This window comes from Cynocephalus volans, chromosome 10, assembly GCF_027409185.1.
Source record: "Cynocephalus volans isolate mCynVol1 chromosome 10, mCynVol1.pri, whole genome shotgun sequence".
NCBI classification, from domain to species: domain Eukaryota; kingdom Metazoa; phylum Chordata; class Mammalia; order Dermoptera; family Cynocephalidae; genus Cynocephalus; species Cynocephalus volans.
In genome coordinates, this window is record NC_084469.1 from 82,347,078 (window position 1) to 82,372,433 (window position 25,356).

At 36.8% G+C, this 25,356-nt stretch overlaps 1 protein-coding gene across 1 annotated transcript in view; it reads right to left on the reverse strand.

Moving 5' to 3' along the window:
- The window catches only part of LONP2 (lon peptidase 2, peroxisomal), a 100,415-nt gene that overhangs the window by 24,401 nt on the left and 50,658 nt on the right, over positions 1 to 25,356 (reverse strand). The window contains exons 9-11 of the mRNA XM_063110765.1: positions 21,678 to 21,828; positions 19,850 to 19,976; positions 16,523 to 16,656 (exon numbers count right to left, since the gene is read on the reverse strand). Of these exons, the coding sequence (XP_062966835.1) occupies positions 16,523 to 16,656; positions 19,850 to 19,976; positions 21,678 to 21,828 (412 nt within the window). The remainder of the gene's footprint in view (positions 1 to 16,522; positions 16,657 to 19,849; positions 19,977 to 21,677; positions 21,829 to 25,356) is intronic.

Consider the following 25,356-nt stretch of genomic DNA (forward strand, 5'->3'; position numbering starts at 1 on the left):
TTAGCATACATGAGTACACATGGCTTCAGACCCTGTTTATGGCTGCAGTTATAAAAACCAAGTTTTTTTTTTCAATCAAGCCTACTTTAAAAAGTGAGATGAGATGTTGAGATTACAAGTGGCCTTGTTATTTTACAAGACAGTAGAAGTATGTGCCTCGAAAGTAAACTGACATGGATATAATGCATGAATGCCTTCTCATGGGAAGAGAGAGAGGGGAAAACAAAGTATCTTTTTAAAAAATCAGAAAAATCGGAGTATTTCCAACTGTATAATTTGTGCTGTCAGTTTCAAGTTAATCTTTTCCAGAAAACCATCTTCCCAGCCAGAGGAAGTATGCTAAATGCAACTGAGATTCAAGGTACGACCAGGTTGCCAAGGCATTTGGGCCTGCATACTTTCAATCTTTTTTTTTTTTTTTTTTTTAATAAAAGGAACTAGCTATAATAGAGAAATCTGCGGATCAAATGCCCAGAAGAACCTTCATGCTAGCAATACAGTCTTTACTTTTTTTCTGCAAATATTTTCTTCATTATTTTGGGTATGATAATAAAACTTAACATTACCAAATAATGTTTTATTTCAAGTTTACCCACTAAGCATTTCTACATAGCAACCATTAAGATACAGATGGAAGTTATGATTGAGTCACTTCTCAATCTTAGTGGCAGTTATCTATCCATGAAAATAAAAAACAAAAAAAAGAGTATCAGCAAAAAATTTTTTCCCATCTATTTTTTCATTCAAATGAATTTACAGATGTAAGCAAATACCCTTTTTGTTTCAATTTACTGAAAGCAATTTTTAAAAGCTACAATACCTATAATAAATAAAACAAAACTTTCAATGACCAATACAGACAGTGCCTCCACAGATGTTAAAAAAGAGCATTTAGCCCACATTTAAAAATTGTTTGTTTATAAATCTACCTACCCCATTAGACTACACATTTATTAAGAGTTATCTTTAATCAGCTTCCCAGAATCCAGTTTAGAACCAGGCAATATAGTAAGTATTTAGTAAATGCTAGCTGACTCAGTGATTGAATGAATCTGTATATACAAGGCCCCAAGACACTGGATCTTATCTTTAGTGCCAGACAAAGGAGGTTGCACTTCTATTTCTCAGTGGGTTTTATGTATTAATAACTCTTATTTTTGGTATTAGAGATTCAGAAAAATATTCTTGAGAATTATTTGGATTAGTAGCTAAAATGCGGAGACCATTTGAAATATTTAAAACTCCCCTTAAGTACCCTTTAGTACTCTCATAGCTTACAAAGGCTGGTTTTGATAATGTATAACGATGACACCCAAAGGCCACTGTATTTTTTTATATGATTCATTAAATGGAACATAACTATCTGACAATATTTTATTTTCCTGTTCCAAAACAGAGTTTAAATAGCAAATATTTGGCTTCGATTATAGTTAAGCAGAGTTATTCCTTCACTGAAGCTTCCTTCCAGTCTGTATAGGCAAACAAATCTCTCTCAAACCAGGCCAATATTGATGAAAGAAAATCAGTAAATTGCTGTAAATGCCACACTTAAAAGAACATTTGAGATATATCTTCATGATATTGCCAGTATGTACTAACATGATATTTTCACTTCAACATCAGACCACCACCTGACTTTAGATGTTTACAGCATACTGCCCAGCTATCCCTACTTGATGAAAAGGATTTATCACTGAAAGTCTTTCTCTAGATCTGACTTTTTAAATGTTGGTTTGTTTGCAAACAATTACCTCTAACAGAACCCTATAAACCCTCAAAGCTTTAGTACCAGCAAGCCAGGTGCCCTGAAACTAAAACTCTGTCTCTGAAATCAATATTCCTCAACAGTAACCTTAGTCCCTTTGATAATTATAAATTTTTACTTGTCCCAAGCCACTAATACAATCAAAGGAAAGATAAGTATAAACAGGATGAAGCAAGATTTTACACACTGAAAGTGCAAAACTGAATTCAAACTTCTAAGCCCTATTTGGGAAACCAGGGTCTTTAATAAGAAATCAGCTCAAGTCTGACGGTTATCCAATAGCATAAACTTCAATGTTGGCTTAGAAAAGTCCTTCTGATAATAACATATTTAAAATTTTGATGATGGTTGTACTGCTATAGCCTTTGCTAAAGCAGAAATCTTCAAAACTATGCTACCTAAAGATTAGAAAAATGTAGGTCAATTTTAATTCAGCCCCCCTAATAATACCATAATTGTGCCTTGTCATACTGTGCTCAAAGACCTCTTACCCTAAGACCCTGGCATTTCTTCTGAAACTAAAAAATCTGACTTCTGAGTATTATAGCAATCCAAAATAAACAGCCAAAGCATCTGGTCTGTGGTTTTTGGGTTCAGAAGCACACACACAAATTACTTTCTCTTTATTGTTCTAAATCCAACCAGAAAGAAAGATGAGATTTAGGTTAAAATGCTTGAGGACTTTAATATGCAACTGGAACCAAGTAATAAGGAACTTCTCAATAATCCTAACTTCGTTAAAAACAGCTAACAAAGTTTTTATGACCAAAAACAAACAAGAACATCAACAGAATCCACACTAAAAGCTGATAAAGTTATTTCAATTGTCGCTAACGAATCATTTGTTTATGGGTCTGATGAGGCTTTTTTCCCCCTGAAGACCAACCCAGCACAGAAATTTCCACTCTCTACTAACAACCTAAACCATAGGTTTTGTTTAGAACTCTAAACTATTTCAACCCTGAGAGGCAGGGGTTGTGTTAATAGAAATGAAATGTATAAAAACTTTCTTTAAAAAAAAAAAATAAAAAATCAGTGAGAGTCAGCCTTTAAAATGGCTTGCAAATATCCTATCCCCACCTCTTTGTATTCACACTGTTATGGAGTCAGTCCCCTCTCACATCGTACCAGGGTTGGTCTGCGTGACCAATACAGTATGACAATAATGATGGTTAAAAAGACTGTGCAGCTTCTGTCTTGGGCTATCTCTGTCTCTCCCTCTCCCCTACTTCTCTTACATATCACTCCGTCTGGGCAAAGCCAGCTGCCATGTCCTGAGTCTAGGGAAGCCCCATGTAGTGAGAAACTGAAGGCTCTAGCAACAGTCAGCAAGGAACTGAGGTCATCTAACAACCATGTAAGTGAGCTCGGTAGCAGATTCTTCTCAAGTTGAGCCTTCAGCTGGCCGACAGCTTGCCTGTAACCTCACAAGATGTACTGAGCCAGAACTACTCAGTTAAGCTGCTCCTAGATTCCTGACCCACAGAAACTATGAGATGATAAATGTGTGTTAAATGCTTTAATCTGCTAAATTTTGGGGGAATTTCTTACATAGCAACAGATAACTAATGCAAATCCAAAAGATAAAGAGACAGATCCTGTAACAAGTAGACTACTCCAAGAAGACAAAGACAGGAATTTAGCAAAAAGTTTTACACAAAGTACAGGAGTTACTTCCTAAAAACATTATATATAGTATTTTCCTTTAATATAAGAAATGTACTCATGGCAGTAGACAAGTGAATGAATAAGCTTCAGATTTGGAGAAGACTAGTAAAAAACAAAAAAGCTAAATGATCAAAAGACTTGATTCTCCTGCAGGGACAGCTTCCTGTTTTGGTTAGGAAGGAGCCACTCTTAAAATAACTAGCATAAGGCATGCTTAGGGCTTGAGAAGACAATGGCAGGAAGCTACAACAAAGAACTCTGAGAGCAGCCCATCAGAAGACTGATTCCTCCTGGAAAACTGGATCCTAAGTGAGGCTGAGAGAGGAAGGGCTGGCCTGGACAGTGAGTGGGGTGGAGAGTGACCAAAGCATAGCAATAAGCAGAGGAGTAAACACAAACCTGTCAGCATGCAGCTCTCCCCTATGGCATTCACACCTCTTGGCACTACATATACTTGCTTAAGTGGCAGGATACCTTTCCCCCACCCACTACATTCTTGCCAATAGTCAAGAGTGTGGTAAACTGGGAGAATTAAAAGTCAGTGAATGAGGAGAACTAGGGCTGTAAAATTCAAATCTTTTATTTTGGTGCATTTTTAATAGTGAAGTTGTTGGAAAGGATATAATATCTACCTTCTTCCACTATATTAGGTTGATTTCACCGTCCTATATGAGGAAAACATGCCAGAGAAACAACACATGTCAAAATGCAACTCTGGCAAAATGGGATCCAGATTGAACTACAGAAACTGTCATAGAGTGAGAGAGATTTGTGGTCTAGCCAGCCCAATGTTTTGTGGTCAGCAGGGAGCTCAGGGAATCTATCATAAGAGGATAGGCCTGTCTTCACTGACATCAAATCTTATTGCTTATGACTCATACCACCCAACCACTAGCCCTTTTTCCAATTTATAGCTTCTACTTTCCGACGGACTAGGAAATAGCCAAGTTTACAAAGACACGCCTGTTAACTGAGTCAAACAGGCAAGACATAGTGTTTACCGGGAAACGTTGGGAAGGGATTTATGAATCGAATCAAGGTTAAACTAGACGGCTACTGAAGATCCTACTCAAATGAGATTTTAGAATAATCAACTACATGGTAAGTGGTGGCCTAAAGCTACAAAACAAACGCTCTATTTCTTCATAGTTTTTTTTTTTTCTTTTTCCTTACTTTGGATATGGGGTAGTATCACCATAACTCAGAATGAACAGAATATGTCCCATGTTTAGAATCACAAAATGACTTAGTCAAAAGTAACTCTGAGAATTAAAGATTGTCAAAGCAGCTGGGACTTCATTGGCAAAACCCTAGGAAGGACGGAACCAGAGAGATGGAGCTCAAAAATCCACACTCAAATCTCCCTTAAGTCATTGACTAAGATGCTCCTAAACTGAGCAAAACTCAGGTGAGACTGACCCAAAGACCTAGGAGAACAGAGCAGCTAGGAGGCTAAAGACTTGACTGAGCTTTCAGGAGAGAACTCAGAAGGATCATGCCCTAGAAGTAAGTAAGGACCACTCCCTAAAGAATAGGAACCATATCCTGGGAGTACCACATCCTAGAAGTAAAGACTACATCCCAGGAATAAAGCCAAAACTGAAATAGACCAGTCCTAACAAAGCCTAAAACTAAGCCTTGAAAGGATCAAAGCAATCTACTGGTATTCTAGCTACCTGTCAGAAGAAAATCTAACCCTTTTTGGAGGATGATAATAGCTAGAGAGTTTACGTTTTTCATCTACAATGTTTAGCATCCAGTAAAATAATACAAGGAATGCTAAAATACAAAACAAATGACTAAAAACCAAGAAAAAAACCCCCAGGTAATAGACTCACAGGTTAATCAGTTTATGGAGATCATGGGTCAATTAAGAAAAAATAAGAAAAAAATTTTTCAGAGACACATGTAGATTAAAGGTTAGCAGAAACTGGGGGGAAGGTATAATGGGAAGTTATTGCTTAACAGGTACAAAGTTTATGTCTGAGATGATGAAAAAGTTTTGGAAATAGAAATAGTCATGCAGCACTGTGAATGTAACAAATTCCACAGAATTGTATGTTAAAAATGGTTAAAATGGAAAACCTTATGTTACAAATATTTCACTAAAATAAAAAAAAAAAGACAATGAAATGTTTTAAAAAAAAGATAAGTAGGTCCAAGAAAATAGAGAAAAAGATGGATTAGATAAATGAAAAGATGGAAAATTTCAATAGAGAATCTATCAGGGTCTATATAAAGAATCACATGGACATTTTAAATGTAAAAAATACAGTATGTAATATTAAGAATTCCATGGTTTAATAACAGACTGGAAATAGTAGAAGACAGCAATAATAAGCTGGAATATAGGTCAACAGAAAATATCCAAACTGAATTAGAAAAATTAATGGGGGGGAAAAAAAAAAAGAACAGAGGATAAGAGACAGTTATAAGGTCTCTTCTTGGAGTCCCAGAAGGAGGAGAAAAAGAATGGGAAGAATATTTGAAGAGATAATGGCCAAAATTTTTCTAAAACTGATGGAAGAGTTTAGTCCAAAAATTTAAGAAGGTCAGTACCATGGTATGAATGTTTGTCCCCTTCAAAACTTATATTGAAACGCAACTGCCATTTTAACAGTATTAAGTGGTGGGACCTTTAAGAGGTAATTAGGCCATGAGGGTTCTGCCCTCATGAGTGAGATTAATGTGTTATAAAACGAAGAGTTTGTGCCACTTTCTCTCTCTCTTTGCCCATGTGATACCTTCCACCATATTACGATACAGTAAGAAAGTTCTTGCCAGATGCCGGCACCTTGATATTGGACTTCTCAGCCACCCGAATTGTAAGCCAATAAATTTCTGTTGATTATAAATTTTCCAGTCTATGGTATTCTGTTATAGCAACACAAAATGAACCAAGACCGTCAGCAAAACCCAAGATGAATAAACATAAATAAAATCACACCTAGCCACACAGTAGTCTATCTGATATGTTTGTTCACAGAGTCAAACAGGCAAGGAATAGTGTTTATTGCAGAATGTTGAGAAGGGGTTTATGAATCAAATCAAGGTAAAACTGGACAGTTTCTGAGATTTCTATTGAACTGAGATTTTATAATAGTCAGTTAGGGGATGACGGGTGACCTAAAGCTACAAAACAAGGACTACCTACCACAATTCATGAATAACTGATAAATCTGTACTGATTTTGTCTCCTTAAAAACTCATTTTCCAGGTGATTTCTATGAGGATAATCAGAAACCATATCTACTGAGGTTCTTTCAGTTTAATGTAGCTTCTACATTAAACATGTTGCTATGTAGCTACATTAAACATGTACATGTTGCTGTTTTCAACTTTAACCTTCAAGTTGGAGAGCATGTTCACATCTTCAGTTCCAGGCCTTAGTTAACAGGCAAGAAAAGCAAACTGTTCCTCTCAGAAGAGGCCTCATGTATGCAAAGAGTATATAGATCTTCATCTTCAGCTTTAAAAACTGCCCTCTGGAGCCGCCCGACCTGGCACAGCCCTGTGAATGACCCCCGGCCCGGCTCTGCTCGGAGGGCAGACGCCCGCCCGGCTTCCACCTGCCCCACCCGGCCACTCACTGCCCCTAAGGCTGCCTCCATTTTCGCAGGTGGTGGCAGCTCCGGCCCGGCTCAGCCAAGCCTGTCCTCTTTGCCCGGCTCGGCTCCTCACTGAGCCTTCATACTTGCTTGCTCCAGCGCAGGGCTTCCAGGGGCCTGCGGCCTCCCCCTTCCACTCCCTCCGCGTTTCTCTGGAGGGGCTGGTGGCATGGGGCATCCCCGGCCAGCGTCAGGAGGGCAAGGAAGTACGGGCTGGGCGGACTGTCACTCCACCACACCCTGGGCTCAGGCCCCCAGTAAACTTCCTGTTACCAAGAGGCAGATACCATCTCTGCGGCCACCAGTTCGGAAAAACGCCTAACTGATTTCTGGTTAGGAATAGTGTAGTTGGAGAGCTCCCAAGTTCGCTTGAACCTGCCGGAAAGCTGACTGCGGGCAGGCACCGGAATTGGTCCGCGCCAGGGGGATTCAAAGGTGAACAGTGTGCTGTGGGCTCCTCCCCCGAGGAGCTCACGCTCTGGTGTGGGAGATAAGACAAGTACACAAATAACCGCGATACCAGGAGGAAGGTGATAAGTCCCGAGAAAGATCTACACAGTGCTACAAAGGCACCCAGAGCGACCGGTCGTCTGTGCCAACAAGAAACCTGGTAGACTTCCTGGGTGAAGCGGTGCCGAGCAGGGTCTTGAAGGCCCAGCTGATAGACGAGGGTTGCAGAAGACACATCCCAGCCAGCCCAGTGCGCACAGAGCAGGGAGACGTCCAGCTAGGGAGGCGGAGACTCGACAGAAACCACACACTCTGTGGGGTCGCCACTGCACGATCCAACAGCCTGGGCCAGAGTGCACGGAACAAGGAAAAGTCCTGCACGGGGGAGTGGAAGCTCAGCAGAGACCACACACCCTGCGGTACCGCCCTATGATCCAGCAGCCCAGCAGAGTACAAGCTGACCAGAGAGGTGGCTCCCCAGAGAGGCCCAAGACCCGAGGCAACCACACATACAGGCACTAGAGGCCAACTGAGCAGTCATGGAGGTAGCCATACCAAATTGGCAACCACAGCAACATCTTAGTCAATAGTCTCAAACCGGTGGACTGTGAAACCCCCTGCCACAACGAATAAACATCAAAAAAAAAGATACCAGAAATACAAAAAAATCAAGAAAGTACACCACCAAAAGTTAATAAATCTCAAACTCTAGATCCTATAGAACAAGAAGCCCTTGAAATGACCGACAAGGAATTTCGAGTGATAATTCTAAGGAAACTGAATGAGATACAAGAAAACTCAGCTAGACATCATGATGAAATGAGGAAAAGTATAGAGGACCTGAAAGAGGAAATGTACAAGGAAATCAATATCCTGAAAAAAATGTAGCAGAACTTGCTGAACTGAAGAAGTTATTCAGCGAAATAAAAAACACAATGGAGAGTTTAACCAGCAGGCTTGTCGAAGTTGAAGAGAGAACCTCTGAACTTGAAGATGGGCTGTTTGAAATAACACAAGCAGACAAAAAGAAAGAAAAAAGAATCAAAGACATTGAAGAAAATCTGAGAGAGATATCAGACAACCTTAAGCGCTCAAATATCCGAGTCATGGGTATTCCAGAAGGGGAGGAAAACGGAGATTGCATTGAAAACATATTCAAAAAAATAGTGGCAGAAAACTTCCCAGGTATAGGAAAAGTCACAGATCTTCAGATCCAGGAAGCTCAACGATCTCCAAACGTATTCAACCCAAAAAGGTCTTCTCCAGACATGTTATAGTCAAATTGGCAAAACTCAGAGACAAAGAGAGAATCTTAAAAGCTGCAAGAGAGAAGCATCAAATCACCTATAAGGGAGCCCCAATCAGGCTAACATCAGACTTTTCACCACAAACCCTAAAAGCTAGAAAGGAATGGGATAATATTTTCAAAATACTAAAAGACAAAGATTGCCAGCCAAGAATACTCTACCCTGCAAGGCTATACTTCCGAAATAAAGGGCAAATAGTATATTTCTCAAACAAAAACTGCGGGAGTTCACTACCACACGACCACCCTTACAAGAAATTCTCAAGGGAGTACTGGGTTTGGTTCCTGAAAAATAGCTACCACTGCCATAAAAACCCAAGAAAAATCTAAACCCGCTAGTACAATAAAAATGGCATTCATGAAGAGAAAACAAGCTAACAAAAACACTATCTACAACCTAAGGAACCAACAAACACAGAAACCAAACAGTAAATCAGAAAGCAAGGAACAAAAGACACCTAAGACAACCAAACAACCAATAAAATGCTAGGAATAAATCAACACCTTTCAATAACAACTCTTAATGTAAAAGCCTTAAATTCCCCAATCAAAAGACACAGACTGGCTGACTGGATCAAAAAGGAGGACCCAACTATATGCTGCCTACAAGAGACCCACCTCACCCATAAAGATTCACATAGACTAAGAGTGAAACGATGGAAAAAGATTTACCATGCAAATAGAAAAGAAAAACGAGCCGGAGTAGCTATTCTTATATCCGACAAAATAGACTTTAAAAACCACAAAAAAATACAATGAGGGACACTACTTAATGATAAAAGGACTGATCCATCAAGAAGACATAACAATCATAAATATGTATGCACCCAATGTTGGAGCAGCCAGATTTATAAAACAAACTCTATTAGACCTAAAGAAGGAAATAGACACTAATACCATAACAGGGGACCTGAACACCCCACTGTCAATATTAGACAGATCATCTACGCAAAGAATCAGGAGAGAAACACGAGATCTAAACAAGACTCTAGACCAATTGGAATTGGCAGATATCTACAGAACATTCCATCCAACAACCTCAGAATATTCATTCTTCTCATCAGCACATGGATCATTCTCCAGGATAGATCACATATTAGGTCACAAATCAAGTCTCAATAAATTCAAAAAAATTGGAATTATCCCATGTATTTTCTCAGACCACAATGGATTAAAACTAGAAATTAATAACAAATGAAACTCTGGAAACTACACAAACACATGGAAATTAAACAGCATTCTACTTAATGACATATGGGTCCAAGAAGAAATCAAGCAGGAAATCAAAAAATTTATTGAAACTAATGAAAATAATGATACATCATACCAAAACCTATGGGATACTGCAAAAGCAATATTAAGGGGGAAATTTATTGCATTAAATGCTCACCTCAAAAGAATGGAAAGATGGCAAGTGAACAACCTAACACTTCACCTTAAAGAACTAGAAACACAAGAACAATCCAAACCTAAAGTTAGCAGATGGAAATAAATCATTAAGATCAGAGCAGAACTGAATGTAATTGAAACCCAAAAAACAATACAAAAGATCAATGAATCAAAAAGTTGGTTTTTTGAAAAGATAAATAAAATTGACAAACCATTAGCATGGCTAACAAAAAAAAGAAGAGAGAAGACTCAAATAACAAAAATTAGAAATGAAAAAGGCGATATTACAACTGATTCATCTGAAATACAAGGAATCATTCGAGACTACTATAAACAACTATACGCCAACAAATTTGAAAATCTGGAGGAAATGGATAAATTTCTGGACACACACAAGCTCCCAAAACTGAACCGTGAAAACGTAGAAAATTTGAACAGACCAATAACAATAAAGGAGATTGAAGCTGTTATCAGAAGGCTCCCAACAAAGAAAAGCCCAGGACCAGATGGATTCACAGCAGAATTTTACCAAACATTCAAAGAGGAATTGACACCAATTCTTTACAAACTATTCCAAAAGATTGAAACAGACGCAAATCTCCCAAACTCATTCTATGAAGCAAACATCATCCTGATACCAAAACCAGGTAAAGATATAACCAAAAAAGAAAACTACAGGCTGATATCCTTGATGAATATAGATGCAAAAATCCTCACTAAAATACTAGCAAACAGAATACAGCAACACATACGTAAAAGTATTCACCACAATCAAGTGGGATTCATCCCAGGGATGCAAGGTTGGTTCAACATATGCAAATCAATAAATGTGATACACCACATTAATAAAGTCAAACACAAGGACCATATGATCATCTCTATAGATGCTGAAAAAGCATTTGATAAAGTTCAGCACTCATTCATGACAAAGACCCTCTATAAGTTAGGTATAGAGGGAAAGTATCTCAACATAATTAAAGCCATATATGACAAACCCACTGCCAATATCATCCTGAATGGGGAAAAGCTGAAAGCTTTTCCTTTAAGAACAGGAACTAGACAAGGATGCCCACTCTCACCACTCCTATTCAACATAGTGTTGGAAGTACTAGCCAGAGCAATCAGAGAAGAGAAGGAAATAAAGGGCATCCAGATTGGAAAAGATGAAGTCAAACTGTCCCCGTTTGCAGATGACATGATCCTATATATCGAACAGCCTAAAACCTCTACAAAAAAACTCTTGGAATTGGTAAATGATTTCAGCACAGTAGCAGGATACAAAATCAACACACAAAAATCAGTAGCATTTCTCTTCTCCAATAGTCAACATGCAGAACGAGAAATCAAGAAAGCCTGCCCATTTAGAATAGCCACAAAAAAATAAAATACTTAGGAATTGAGTTAACCAAGGAGGTGAAAAACCTCTATAATGAGAACTACAAACCACTGCTGAGAGAAATTAGAGAGGATACAAGAAGATGGAAAGATATCCCATGCTCTTAGATTGGAAGAATCAACATAGTGAAAATGTCCATACTACCCAAAGTGATATACAAATTCAATGCAATCCCCATCAAAATTCCAAAGACATTTTTCTCAGAAATGGAAAGAACTATCCAGACTTTTATATGGAATAATAAAAGACCATGCATAGCCAAAGCAATGCTGAGCAAAATAAATAAAGCTGGAGGCATAACACTACCTGACTTTAAGCTATACCACAAAGCTATAATAACCAAAACAGTATGGTACTGGCATAAAAACAGACACACTGATCAATGGAATAGAATAGAGAATCCAGAAATCAACCCACACACTTACTGCCATCTGATCTTTGACAAAGGCACCAAGTCTATTCACTGGGGAAGGGACTGCCTCTTCAGCAAATGGTGCTGGGATAACTGTATATCCATATGCAGGAGAATGGAACTAGACCCATACCTCTCACCATATACTAAAATCAACTCAAAATGGATTAAGGATTTAAATATACACCTTGAAACAATAAAACTTCTTAAAGAAAACATAGGAGAGACACTTCAGGAAATAGGACTGGACACAGACTTCATGAATACAACCCCAAAAGCATGAGCAACCAAAGGAAAAATAAACAAATGGGATTATATCAAACTAAAAAGCTTCTGCACAGCAAAAGAAACAATTAACAGAGTTAAAAGACAACACACAGAGTGGGAGAAAATATTTGTAAAATATACATCTGACAAAGGATTAATATCCAGAATATATAAGGAACTCAAACAACTTTACAAGGAAAAAACAAGCAACCCAATTAAAAAATGGGCAAAAGAGCTAAGTAGGCATTTCTCTAAGGAAGATATCCAAATGGCCAACAGACATATGAAAAAATGCTCAACATCACTCAGCATCCGGGAAATGCAAATCAAAACCACACTGAGATACCATCTCACCCCAGTTAGGATGGCTAAAATCCAAAAGACTCTGAACGATAAATGCTGGCGAGGTTGCGGATAAAAAGGAACTCTCATACATTGTTGGTGGGACTGCAGAATGGTGCAGCCTCTATGGAAAATGGTATGGAGGTTCCTCAAACAATTGCAGATAGATCTACCATATGACCCAGCTATCCCACTGCTGGGAATATACCCAGAGGAATGGAAATCATCAAGTCGAAGGTATACCTGTTCCCCAATGTTCATCGCAGCAGTCTTTACAATAGCCAAGAGTTGGAACCAGCCCAAATGTCCATTATCGGATGAGTGGATACAGAAAATGTGGTACATCTACACAATGGAATACTACTCAGCTATAAAAACGAATGAAATACTGCCATTTGCAACAACATGGATGGACCTTGAGAGAATTATATTAAGTGAAACGAGTCAGGCACAGAAAGAGAAATACCACATGTTCTCACTTATTGGTGGGAGCTAAAAATTAATATATAAACTCACACACACACACACACAAACCGGGGGCCGGGGGTGGGAGATATAACAACCACAATTACTTGAAGTTGATACGACAAGCAAACAGAGGGGACACTGGTAGGTTTTGGTGTTGGGCAACAATAATCAGCCACAATGCGTATCGACAAAATAAAATTAAAAAAAAAAAAAAAAAAAAAAACATGTACATGTTGCTTACTAGTATATTATTTAAAAATAGAGTACTTGACAGTGTTCCATATTATGAGAAACTTTAAAAGGATTGGTTATAATACAGATCCTTCTTTGCTGAGGATAATTTTTGAGGAAAAATCTTACTAGATATTAATTGGACATAGGTGGTACAGGAAACTTGAACAAATAGACATTTGCCTAACTTTACAGAGAAATACCCCGTATGCAAAATTGAATACATGGAACATTTGTATCCTGTCTAAAGGCAGACAAAAAGCAGAATAAAATGTTAGTCACGTACTTTTATCCCTCAACCCAACTAATATCCCAGAAAGGAAAAGGGCAATTCAGAAAACACCAATAACATGCAGAGAAACCTAGGCAGCACTGCTTTTAAGAAATAGTTCCTTTACTTTATAGTTTACCCGTAAATGTTCCTCCTCTAACACAGATCAGCTATAAATCTCATCTGCCTTTTAAACTCCCTGATATTATTTGGTCTGTTTAAGTGCCAGTAAAGATTCCACAAATACAAAGATAACTTCACAGACCAGTGCTTCTGGGCCTACTCCAGAAAGTTTGTTCAATACACTGGAGGTTTCTGCCTGTTTTGAAGCTTGTGGCCTGAAATTACTTTTCTTCCTGGCAGTAATTCTAAGTCCAGCATTATTTTTAACATTAAAAATAACTCCCACACTGCGTTACTTGAAATTTCTAAAACAACTGTTTTTGTTTTATACTCTAATTTTAAAAAATTCATTTCTTAATGAGTAACTTTTAGTTACTGATTAAAATGGTTATTCTACTTAAACTTTGTGGCATGAAAACCTAATGTAGACTCTTTTGTAGAAATTTTTCTTTTGGCTTGGTTGAGGTTATAAACACCAATTCAGGATACCTTATAATTATTCTACTAAAATCTGGAGGACAGTCATTTACAGTAACTCAAGGGTATCTTACAATATTAAAACCAACTTGGAGTTCATATCTATGCCTCTAATAAGGACTACAACCAAAACCATCCTCAAGAGACATTTATCCTAATAATTTATTCATCTGGATGTCCTCAGTAATATCTTAACTACCCAAATCTGCTTAACTACATGATTTAGGAGATGTTCTGTGAATCATGAATTAAAAGAAAAAAACAAAAATAGTTACCATGAAAAACTGTATGTTCCAACACAGTTCACGAGCTATTTGAACAAGCCCCTGAATATTTGTGGGTTGTTTTGAAATAGCTAATATGTTCACAGATATTATTAGAAATATTCCAATGGATGTATGTATAAACATTAAGCAATGTGTAACTATGGAAAGTTTCCCTTGACATCGAATCCTTCTGAATGTGTTGTTATAAGTTCTAAAATACACCATCTAAACATCAAACACAATTTTCAAAATGTGTTAACTAGATAAACTCATTTCACCCTCTACCTTTCTATCATATCACAGACAAGAACAAAAAGACATAGGCTCAGTTGCTTGAGGTTAGAGCACAGGGTGTGCTGTAAGAATAAAAAGGGGAAATTCAGGAGCAGCTAGATCTAGGTCTTACATTTAGAGAGTGGAAAAAAAGGAAAAATGGCTAAATACTCTAAAAAAAAAAAAAAGGAAAAATTCTCCACTGTCACTATGAGCTACACCAGTGGTTTCCATTCCTGATAGGCACTCACTCACCTAGGAAATTCAGATTCCTAAGAATGGTAGTCTGAATATGTGTTAATCTCTACATTTTCCAAATCCTATTAAAAATGACAATTAAGAAATAAAAAATGAACAAACTCACAAGAACAAAAAGAATGAGAAAAGCGGCAACAGCTGGTAAGAGATGCAGATAAAACTTTGGAAAACAGAACGTGGACAGACAAAAAGTAATGCTTAGGCTAGAGAATGCAGAAGCCTCAATGTCTGTGGGGTTATGGATGAGCAATCAATAATAGCAAGCTGATTTGAGCCAAAAATCCTACAAAGGCTCAGGAATTTGAGGTGCCCGTGAAAGTATGGGTGAGGAGAGGGACTAAAAGCAAAAAGTTTTAAAGTCTGGATAAGAAACAGAGCTTAATTATCCCACCCTTCTACCACATAATGAGGTGATACTCCTCTCCAATTCAACAGAAAATGGGAGGTTTCCTCTCTGGAGAAAAGATTCCAGGCACAGTGGGAGCAGGGGTGAAGCACCATAGTGGAAACAGGAGGATTATGTGAAAGTCTACTCTTTGACGCTTCTGCTGTTCAATGCACTATGCTCCGCAATAGAAGGAAAAACAAGGAAGATTTTTAATTGCATCTGTTCCACTAAGCCTACCACAAATTATGGTTCCTTCATCATATTTATCCAATTCCCTTCTGGAAAAAGCTATGGAGATGGTAGAACATCTAATAAATCTCTTTGCTATGAAAGATATTTTCAATTACCTACTACTCGAATAATGTTTGTTAAAGCAAGTTTTGGCAAACTGTATAATAGCATTCTGTGATGAACTGAGACCCCTTACAGTTCTGGGGTGAGAAGTGAACATTTTAACTGGGTACCAAAGGAAATATCCACATTTGGTTAATTCCAGCAACAGAACCCTCCTCATGTTACCACCTCCACAATTATTTTTTTAAGAAAAAGTAATTTAAATCACATTTGATTGTATACCTACAAAAAAAAAATATGTGAGAAAAACAAATTATTACAAATGGAGCTATTCCAGAGTATCAAGATCTGCCCTTGCAATGCTCAAACAGCTTGGATTTTTAAAAATACTGTTAACAACTTTTTATGTTATAAATTCTTTTCTTTTTTTTTTGGTGGCTGCCTGGGGATCCAAACTCTTGACCTTGGTGTTATAACACCATGCTCTAAAACCAACTGAGCTAACCAGCCAGCCCCTTGTTATAAATCATTCAAAGACTTAACAGCTGTCTGGGTAAGAAAGAAATAAGAGAACACCAGATCCATACATAAAACATACCATCGTTATAAACTGGAGAAAGTTACTATAACCACAAAGCATTAACACTGAGTATTATTCCAGTTAAAACACCGTACTATTTGTAAGAGAGAATACTCTTGATAAAATACAACAAACATTAAGTTATTACTTACTCACTGGATGCATTTACTAGTGGAGTAGTGTGTGCCACTGCTCCAAGGACTACCTGATACCATCCCTCCGTACCCAACTTCATTTTGGCATTCACCCCTGGCCGTCAGGCCTGCGAGCACCAGCACAAGGTCACGGACCTTCTCCCTCAGTCACATCAGAATGGTCCAATTTGTGTTCTTTATGTTGTCCTTCTGCCACCTTCACAGCAACAGCTCGGCAAATGGCCCCAAGCTTTCTATCCAGAGAGCGAACCCCTGACTCTCTGGTATACCTGTCATCAAAGAAAAATATTTTACTTTTGGCTAAACACCACCTTTAAAAATAGACAGAAGTAATGTGATTGAACATGGTAAATTTAAAAATTTATTACCTTTTCTTAAGTACTAACTTCTCCACACTTAAAACTCATTAAAGTACTGTAATTTTTTAAATATTCAGATGACTTTTCAGCCACAACTATTTCCTTTATACAGATTATCCTGAACAATTACCGTATACCTAAAATGATTCTTTGGTTCTTCAATTTATGTTGCCAAAGTAAATTTGTCAGCATATAAAACACCATTTACTCCTTGATGATACATTTGAGAGTTTTAAACAAAATTTATCAATATAAGAAAATTATAAATTTGTTATTACACTTGAAATATTGTTGAAGAAATCAGAGAAACTGCACTCTTTGTCTAACTAAAGCAAAAAAGAATGAGACAGAAACCTAGTTTCTACTAGAAACTACGCTAATCACCTCTGTTCACTGTATTTTCATTGTGGAGACTTCTAAAGGAGGAAAGTATACTAAGATGCAAGCACTGCGATTTTATAAAAAGATTCTACATGTGGTTAAGCAGAGCTTAAATTCCATAAGCCATTCCATAAACCATTATGTAGTGCAACCATTTTGGGCCACTCAGCTTTGGATGGATCTGAATGAGCAGCATAAGACAGAGAATGAAGTTTTATCTAAAAAATTGGATTTGATTAGGCAGTCAGACATATATTCTAGACTTTAGGGAAGCAGATTTTAAAAGTTCTGAGAAAATAGAGATAAATCTTTTGGCTAAATACTCTAAAATAAAACTCATTTAAATCAAAGGGATAAAAGGATATAAAAATAAAGTCCCCATTATACAACTGCATATAATTCCAATGAGGAAGAAAACAAGGAGGGACCTTTAATATAAACAAGCCAACACATAAAAACAACAAAAATAAAAACCCAATGTAGCTTCCTAGACAACTATTAGATCAGCTCAGTTTAAAGGGACTGGACAAATAAGACCAAAGGGACTGAGGAAGCTTATGAAGGAATGACATGAACATGAGGAACTGATGCCAGAAAGTTCAGAATGATCTGGAGCTTGCCAAAAATAATGAGAACAACAACAAAAAAAATACTTTTTTATGTGTTTAGAACAATAATGGGCTAGGTACTAATGCAGATAGTATAGTAGTAACAGCTGACTGAAAAAAATAGACATACCAATCCTTATGTGATAAACTGCAAACGTCTACACTTGGATTTTAAAAAATTCAATTCTGTAAAAACAGAATGGGACATACTAAGCTTAGCAGAAATTCATTGAAAAAGGCAAGACAATAGTATAAAAAAAGCTAAAAATCTAGAGAGACAGCCATAAAATAATACAGTCGGAATAAGAAAAGCATGTCTTTCTGTACCATGAATTGTTTAGGCTACATCTAAGTACTGTGTCCCACTCTGGGTGCTTTCTTCAGAGGACTGAGAAGGGAAAAAGTCTTGAAACCGGGTCAAAAAGAAGGGTACAGAGAATAGGAATGTTTAGCATGAAGAAGAGAACATTTAGGGGGTGTGGACCTGATAGCACTTTTTTTTAATGTCAGAAGAACTGTACAAGGGAGGAATTATACTTAGATTCCAGGTGCTCCTAAAAGGCAACAAGTAGAAAATCATAGGAAAGAATACAGGGGTACTTCAAAAAGTTTGTGGAAAAATAAAATTAAACATAATATGAATCTTTCCATGAACTTTTTGAAGACCCCTCATATCTTTATAACAATTAGAGTTACTTACCAAGAGGTAGTTAGCAATAAACATCCTAGGACTGGAAGTACACAAGTATGCTAGTTACAGTTCAGAGGAAAGTAAAACTAGAACATTAAGGGTCTAAGATTATGACACACCCCAAAAGATGAAACCTCAAATATTGGTACCCTATGTCCTAAGTTTGGTTAACTCACTAAATATCCAAAACTTGCCTGGAGCAGCATATACTGATGCTGTTTTTAAAAACAATATTAAAACTAATAAACTGTTCAGAGAGGTTTCCTAACATCCACAGTTTTTAAGATCTGTGCTTTGAGCTAATAATTATATAAAAAAGAAATAGTTCTCCAAGCAACAACTGGGAAATACAAAACAAAGAATGAGTACTCTTCAGAATCATTATTATTCAGATTCAGATAAGCTATGGATTTCTGTCTATCACTTATATTTTATAGATGAGGAAGCTATCAAAAAGGTTGAACAACTTGTTGAAATTTACCCAAAGGCATCATGGGTGTTATCTGGAGTAATAAATTACTAGAAGACTTTGGCATATAAATCATCTAACTTATTTCTCCTAGCATTATCCACACAGTGAATCACAAAACACGTTAAGTAAAGGAACTCCCAGGTCAGGCCCATAAGAAGGCTGACATAGATCACAAGGCAGTCTGACTGGTCAAACACTAACTCAAAGTTCAAAATGGACTTCATATCTCTTGAAAAATAATAGTTACTAGAAAAAGGCTGCATGAGGAGTGCCTGCAAGCCTGATACAATGTGCTGGATGATGCAACAGATCTGTAATACGGAGCCAGGAAAACAGTAAGAGGCTATAGTAGATATAAATTCTCAACAGGGTATATTTTCCATTCAAACAGACAATCTATAAATTAGACTAAGCAACACTCTGCTCAGATAATCTATACACTACTTGTCACAGGCATAAGCACTAAGTAACAAACTTGGAAAGTTACCTTCTCTAGTATTCCAATAATAATTCTGAATATCAAAACTCCAAGGATTTTAAAATCTCTCAGTCAAAGAGAAGAGAATCTTAATAACTTAAAACACATGTCTGCGAGTAGCCTCTCACCTCATTCTCTTCTTGTTGAAGAGACTTCAACAACTTTCAAGGTCTTGGGCACCAAAAGTGTTTGTATTTTCCATGTGTTTGGTTTTTAATTTATCAAATTGATCCCTTATATTGCTATTGTGGCAAAGTAGAAATGCTGGCTCAGCTAAGGTGCTTATTATGAAGATAGATTCTAAAAGCTTTCTCTATGAATTTCTGCCCAATATAGAGCCCTGTGTAAATCAATAGCTATGGCAATGCTTGCTGGGAAGTTGTTGGAGAAAGAAATGGAAGCTATTGGATGACAGTCAAATAATCTCCTTTTCAGACTCAAATATTAATGAAGCCTCAGGATGGCTGACTAACCTGGTGATGATGTCAAGAGTAGTAACCTGAGGGATCTGAATCTGATGAGGAGTCAGCCCATGTTGTTCCAGTTGCTTTGGGATCAAGTGCCTATGGGCAATCTCTATCTTCTCCTCTTGTGTATACCCTGGAAAAGAAGTGTTTTGTTTTGTAATTCACGTGGCTCCCACAATGCCATGCTTTTTTAAAGAATCAAATGCAGATTCAATGGATTTGGATTTAGAATGAATTTAAACATTACTTCAACTGAGACTATAATCAAAATAATGCATTCTAAATCAACAATTGTTAAACTGTCCAACTTTTTCACAAACAAAACAAGCATTTGCTAAGCATAGTGTCTGAAAGTCTTTTGATTAAATAATATATTTCTCAAAGAAGAGAAAAAATATATCAGTTAAACCTTAGAGATAATTATCTCTTTGTCTTCAAATGCTCTGAAATTTTAAATAGGAAAAATAAATGTATCCCTTTTCTTTGGAAGAATTTAATTCATACTTAAAAAAACTTATACACACACACACTTCTTCAATTAAATAAGCACTGGGTTCCAAGAAAAGGGCTCCAAAGAACTATTTCCAGAACTCTGACTATAAATTTTAGCAACAAGACAAGACAAAAACTAGGATGTCCCTATAAACACCCCCCACAACATGTCGGAATATATAGAGAAAATTACTATATCTGAAAGGCTTTATATGCTTATTTAATAGCCTCAATGAATATAGATTTACTTTGTCTTTAAATTCTGTAAGATAAAATTTCACCTCAATTAAAATGAATTGATATGACATCTTTTGAATAGAAAGAAGAGGTTAAAAAACATCAGAAAAGCTGGAAGACAGGATGACCAAATCTGTCAAAGGAAGAAGGTGGCATCATATGTCCACCTCTGCAACGACCACCCTGATTATTTCATTTCACATTAGCGTGTCTTATATAGATTTTCTGCCTTAATTTGGAGTTTCCAGGTAATTGGGTCTCATTAGTTATTTATTTTAGTCTTATAAATACACAGAGGCAACTTTTTACATCACCATATTTAAGAACTGAATATAGAAACCTGCAGGTTTTCATTTTAACAAATACCCACTAATATTTGATCTCTTCAAGGGAAAAATAGTTGAGCAATTAAAATAATATGAAAATGCTAGAATTTATTTAGTGTTAGTAACTAAAGGACTTTATCTGCACATTCCAGTGAAGAAGACATGGTAAAGAAAAAAAAAAAATGTAACTACTCAACAGATCCAACTAAAAAGAGGAATTTAAAAGTACCGTGCCCTAAAATGAGGCCAGATTTAATAAGGGGAAAGTTCGGTTACTCTTCAGGAACCACCTCTTATTGAGAGTGAATGCTTACACAACACTTACCCAGAGAGATGGTAAAGACTTCAAAATCTGGTTGATAGGAAACTAAATTGATCATGTGATGATCTATATTTCTTTTCAGACACTTACTTTGAAGAAATAAATTATTTTTATCTCTAATTTTAGAAACTGCTTCAAAGAAGAAAGTTTTGTTTTCCATAAAAAGCAATCATTCTTTAATGCTAAATTAAATCTGAAATCGTCAACATATACTCTTGATGTCTTACAGAACATATACATACTTTTATCTGCCATGGTTAAAACAAATGAGTTTTACTGTTCCAAACTTTTGAGTGTACATATAAGCTGGTTTATACACCTTACTCAGAACTTTTGAAGATTCTATGTTGGCAAATGAACTTCTTTACTTAAAACTCCACAGTATGGCCAATTTTAAAGGGTCATGCTCAGAAAGGCAAGATGTATCAAATAATGATTTTACTTATGAACTGAGTACCTGGAACTTGAATGATCTCCATTCTGTCCAACAAGGCAGGTGGAATAGTAGCAGTGGTGTTGGCAGTAGCTATAAAAAGAACTTGGGAAAGGTCAAAGGCCACATTTAGGTAATGATCTGTGAAGTTATGGTTTTGTTCAGGATCCAACACCTAGGGGAGAACAATGAACACTTAAAAAACTTGAGTAGTTCCAATAGAAAGCTGTATAAATTTAAAAATACCTGATGTATTAGTAAGGTTGATATTTCTGCTCAATATATCTAGTTCGGAAACACAGGGAAAACATTAAAACCCGAGCATCATTCTTTGCATTCCGCACTTTCTAAATACTTTTTTTTCAAATGAAACATGTTCAATGTCAAAATTTCTGAAAATACGTAAAGAACAAAGAAGGAAAAATTACACTCAAAAGCTTTGTTCTTAAATCTATTTATTAATGACTCTTGAGTGACCATGATAACTGGTTCCTGCAGAACCAGTTTTCCTCTTGGTAACACACTCTTTTTTTTTTTTGGTGGCTGGCTAGTATGGGGATCTGAACCCTTCACCCTGGTGTCACGCTCTACCTTAACTGCTATAGGAATATAAAGTAAATATGTAGAATGTCCTAAAACTGTTAGATAACAGGTAAAATAACAATCAGTATATTCCTCCTCAAACATTATCAGGAAGTACGGTATAAATTCTTTAACTAAAAGGTAAATTCTAAATAAGAGTAAACTAGCAAAACTTATTATGCTACTATATTCTGATACAGCAGAGTGAAAAATTCACTTATTTTTTTTACTTGACCTTGGTGTTATCAGCACAATGCTCTAACCAAGTGAGCTAACCAGCTAGCCTCCAAAATTCACTTTTTAAAGATGCCTTAAAGCAAAACCTTTCTGCTTATAACAAGCAAAACATCAATAGGTCTTAAAAATATTTTAACTGAATATATTAGCTAATGTACCAACTAGATTATTAAAACAAGCAACTGTGTATTAAAGAGACTATATCTTCTTTAGTTTGCTCCTCAAATGCTTTAAGTAGCAGGCACTCATTGCTAGAGGCTTACATAGGTCTTTAAATAAGGCACCAAGTGCCTTCCACATGTTTTAAACCTTAAACATATTATTACTTTCACTTACACCAGATTATTATAAATAGGGTTGATATACATATTCAAAAACTGTCATCTTTAGGTATGATAGTTATGGTTATGGTCTTTTAAGAGTCTATACTTTTAGAAATAGATACTGAAACATTTATGAAAAGATACGATGTTTACAGGAAGGTGAACAAGAACACATCCATGTGCCAGGAGGATAGCACACCCCAACCTGACAGGGACAGGAGCTCCTGTGCTCGGGACCCTTCCAGACCTCAACCCTCCTCCTCTTCCACATGAAGAGATGTATCTGGCTGTTCATTTGTATCCTTTAAAATATCCTTTATAATAAACGAGTAAACGTAAGTACATTGCTTCCCGGAGCTGCCCTAGCAAATTAATCAAACCTGAGAAGGGGATTGTGGAAACCCCAATTTATAACCAGTAAGCCCAGACTTGAGACTGGTGTCTGAAGTGGGGGGGTAGTCTTGTATCTGTGGGATCTGACAGTGTCAGATCACTGCCCCCAGATAGTGTCAGAACTGAATTGAATTAGAGGACACACAGCTGGTGTCTACTGCTGAAGGACTGCATGCTTGGTGTGTAGGGAAAAACCCCAACACATCTGGTGTCAGAAGTACTCTGTGTTGTGACAGTACAGTAGGAAGAAATTAGTTTGTTTTTCCTCTATGCCATCAACTATAGAAATTAAATCAGTGACAATGCAAAACTCGAGGAAAATGTCCAGGATACAGAAGAAAAAGACATGTAGGGGATAGATATAGAAAAAATAAAAAGATTAAATTAATAGCTAGTTGATATTTCTAAAGGAGAGGTCTCAACAAATTAATATAGGGAATAATTAAAGAAATAATCCAAGAAAATATTCTAGAAGACCTGACTCTATAGATAAAAAGGTTTAGACTCTTCCTGTGCAATAAAAAGTGATGACATGTTATTAGAATAACACCTACAGAATTTTCATGCAATAATCTGAGGAGCATTTATTCAAGGAAAACAGCTTAACCTAGGTAAATAGAGCTAGCTTTGTGATATTTTAACTTGCTTTACCCCCATCCCTTCTCCAAGGTTCACAGTAGCCCTGAAAACCAGCAACCTCATAAACACAGTAGCTATGATAACCAGTAGCCTAGCAACCACCTTAGGGGGCAAAATAGGATTATATCTCCCCAAAAGCCCCATCCTCAGAGAACTGTCACTATTTGACTTGTCTGGCAGTTCCTTGGAAAAGCTCCACGTCTCTATTTTACCTGACACAGAGAACACTGTATGAACATCTCTATCCCCAGAACATTTGTCAAAAACAATCAGTGGCAAGTGTTAACATTGCAGCTGCTTGAGACAGCAATACCAGTTGGGACTAACAAGAGGCTGACCCAAAAACTTAAAAAGAAAAACTGGGGAATGAGATATTCATGAGGGGCATTGAAAAGCTGTGATATATCCCTGGGAATCTAGAAGGCTGTGTGAATGTGCAGGGCTCTAAGCATGACCAGAAAAGACCTGAGAAGGACTCAGAAGCTCATCTCTGGCAGACAATGAGGCTCTGCAAAAGCTGGAAGTGAAGGCTAAGGCAGAGTTGTAAACTATCTGCCCATGTGTTAAAGGCATGCCTCAACATACACACGCAGAGCTCCTTGGCAAAGAGTTATTGTTTCAGGGACTTAAGGAAAAGTCTGTCTAATCATTAGCTGACCACACAACAAAAAGAGCAAATTTAGTGGCCACCCATTTACAAAGAACACAGACTGTACAGAATGAAGCCAGGAAAGTCATTGAACAAATGGCTACAACAGAAACAATGGCATAAAAAACAACACACTCTTGTGGGTGGGAGAATATGAGCATATTATTTAAATATAATTATAATACTTTAAATGTTCAGTTTCAACAAAAAAATTATGAGACACCTAAAACATACAAAAGTATGGCCTAAACACATTTAAAAATAGCAGTCAATGGAGACTATCCCTGAGGAAGACCAGATGTTAAACTTTTTAAACAAAGATTTTAAATCAGCTATTATAAATATGCTCAAAAACCTAAGGCTACAACATGGATAAACCTTGAGGACATTATGAGAAGCAAAATGAGACAGTTATGAAAAGGCAAATACTGTATGACTCCACTTACAGGAGGTACCTAGAGTAGCCAAACATGAAGAAACACAAAAGAAAATGGTAGTTGCCAGGGGTTAGGGAGAAGGAAATAGGGAACTGCTGTTTAATGGGTATATAGCTTCAGTTCTGCATGATGAAAAAGTTCTGGAGATTGGTAACATAACATTGTGAATACACTTAACATTACTAAACCATACACTTAAAAATAGAAAAGATGGAAATTTTTATGTTATATGTATTTTACCACAATTAAAAAAAAACCCAAAGGAAATCATGTCTGAAGAATTACAGAAAAGTATGAGAACGATGTCTTGACAAATAGAGAATATCAACAAAAAGACAGAAATTATAGAATAAAAGCAAATATAAATTTTGGAGTTTGAAAATACAGTAACGTGTTAAACATTAATTTCAGCTGGCAGAAGAATCTGCAAACTTGAAGACTGC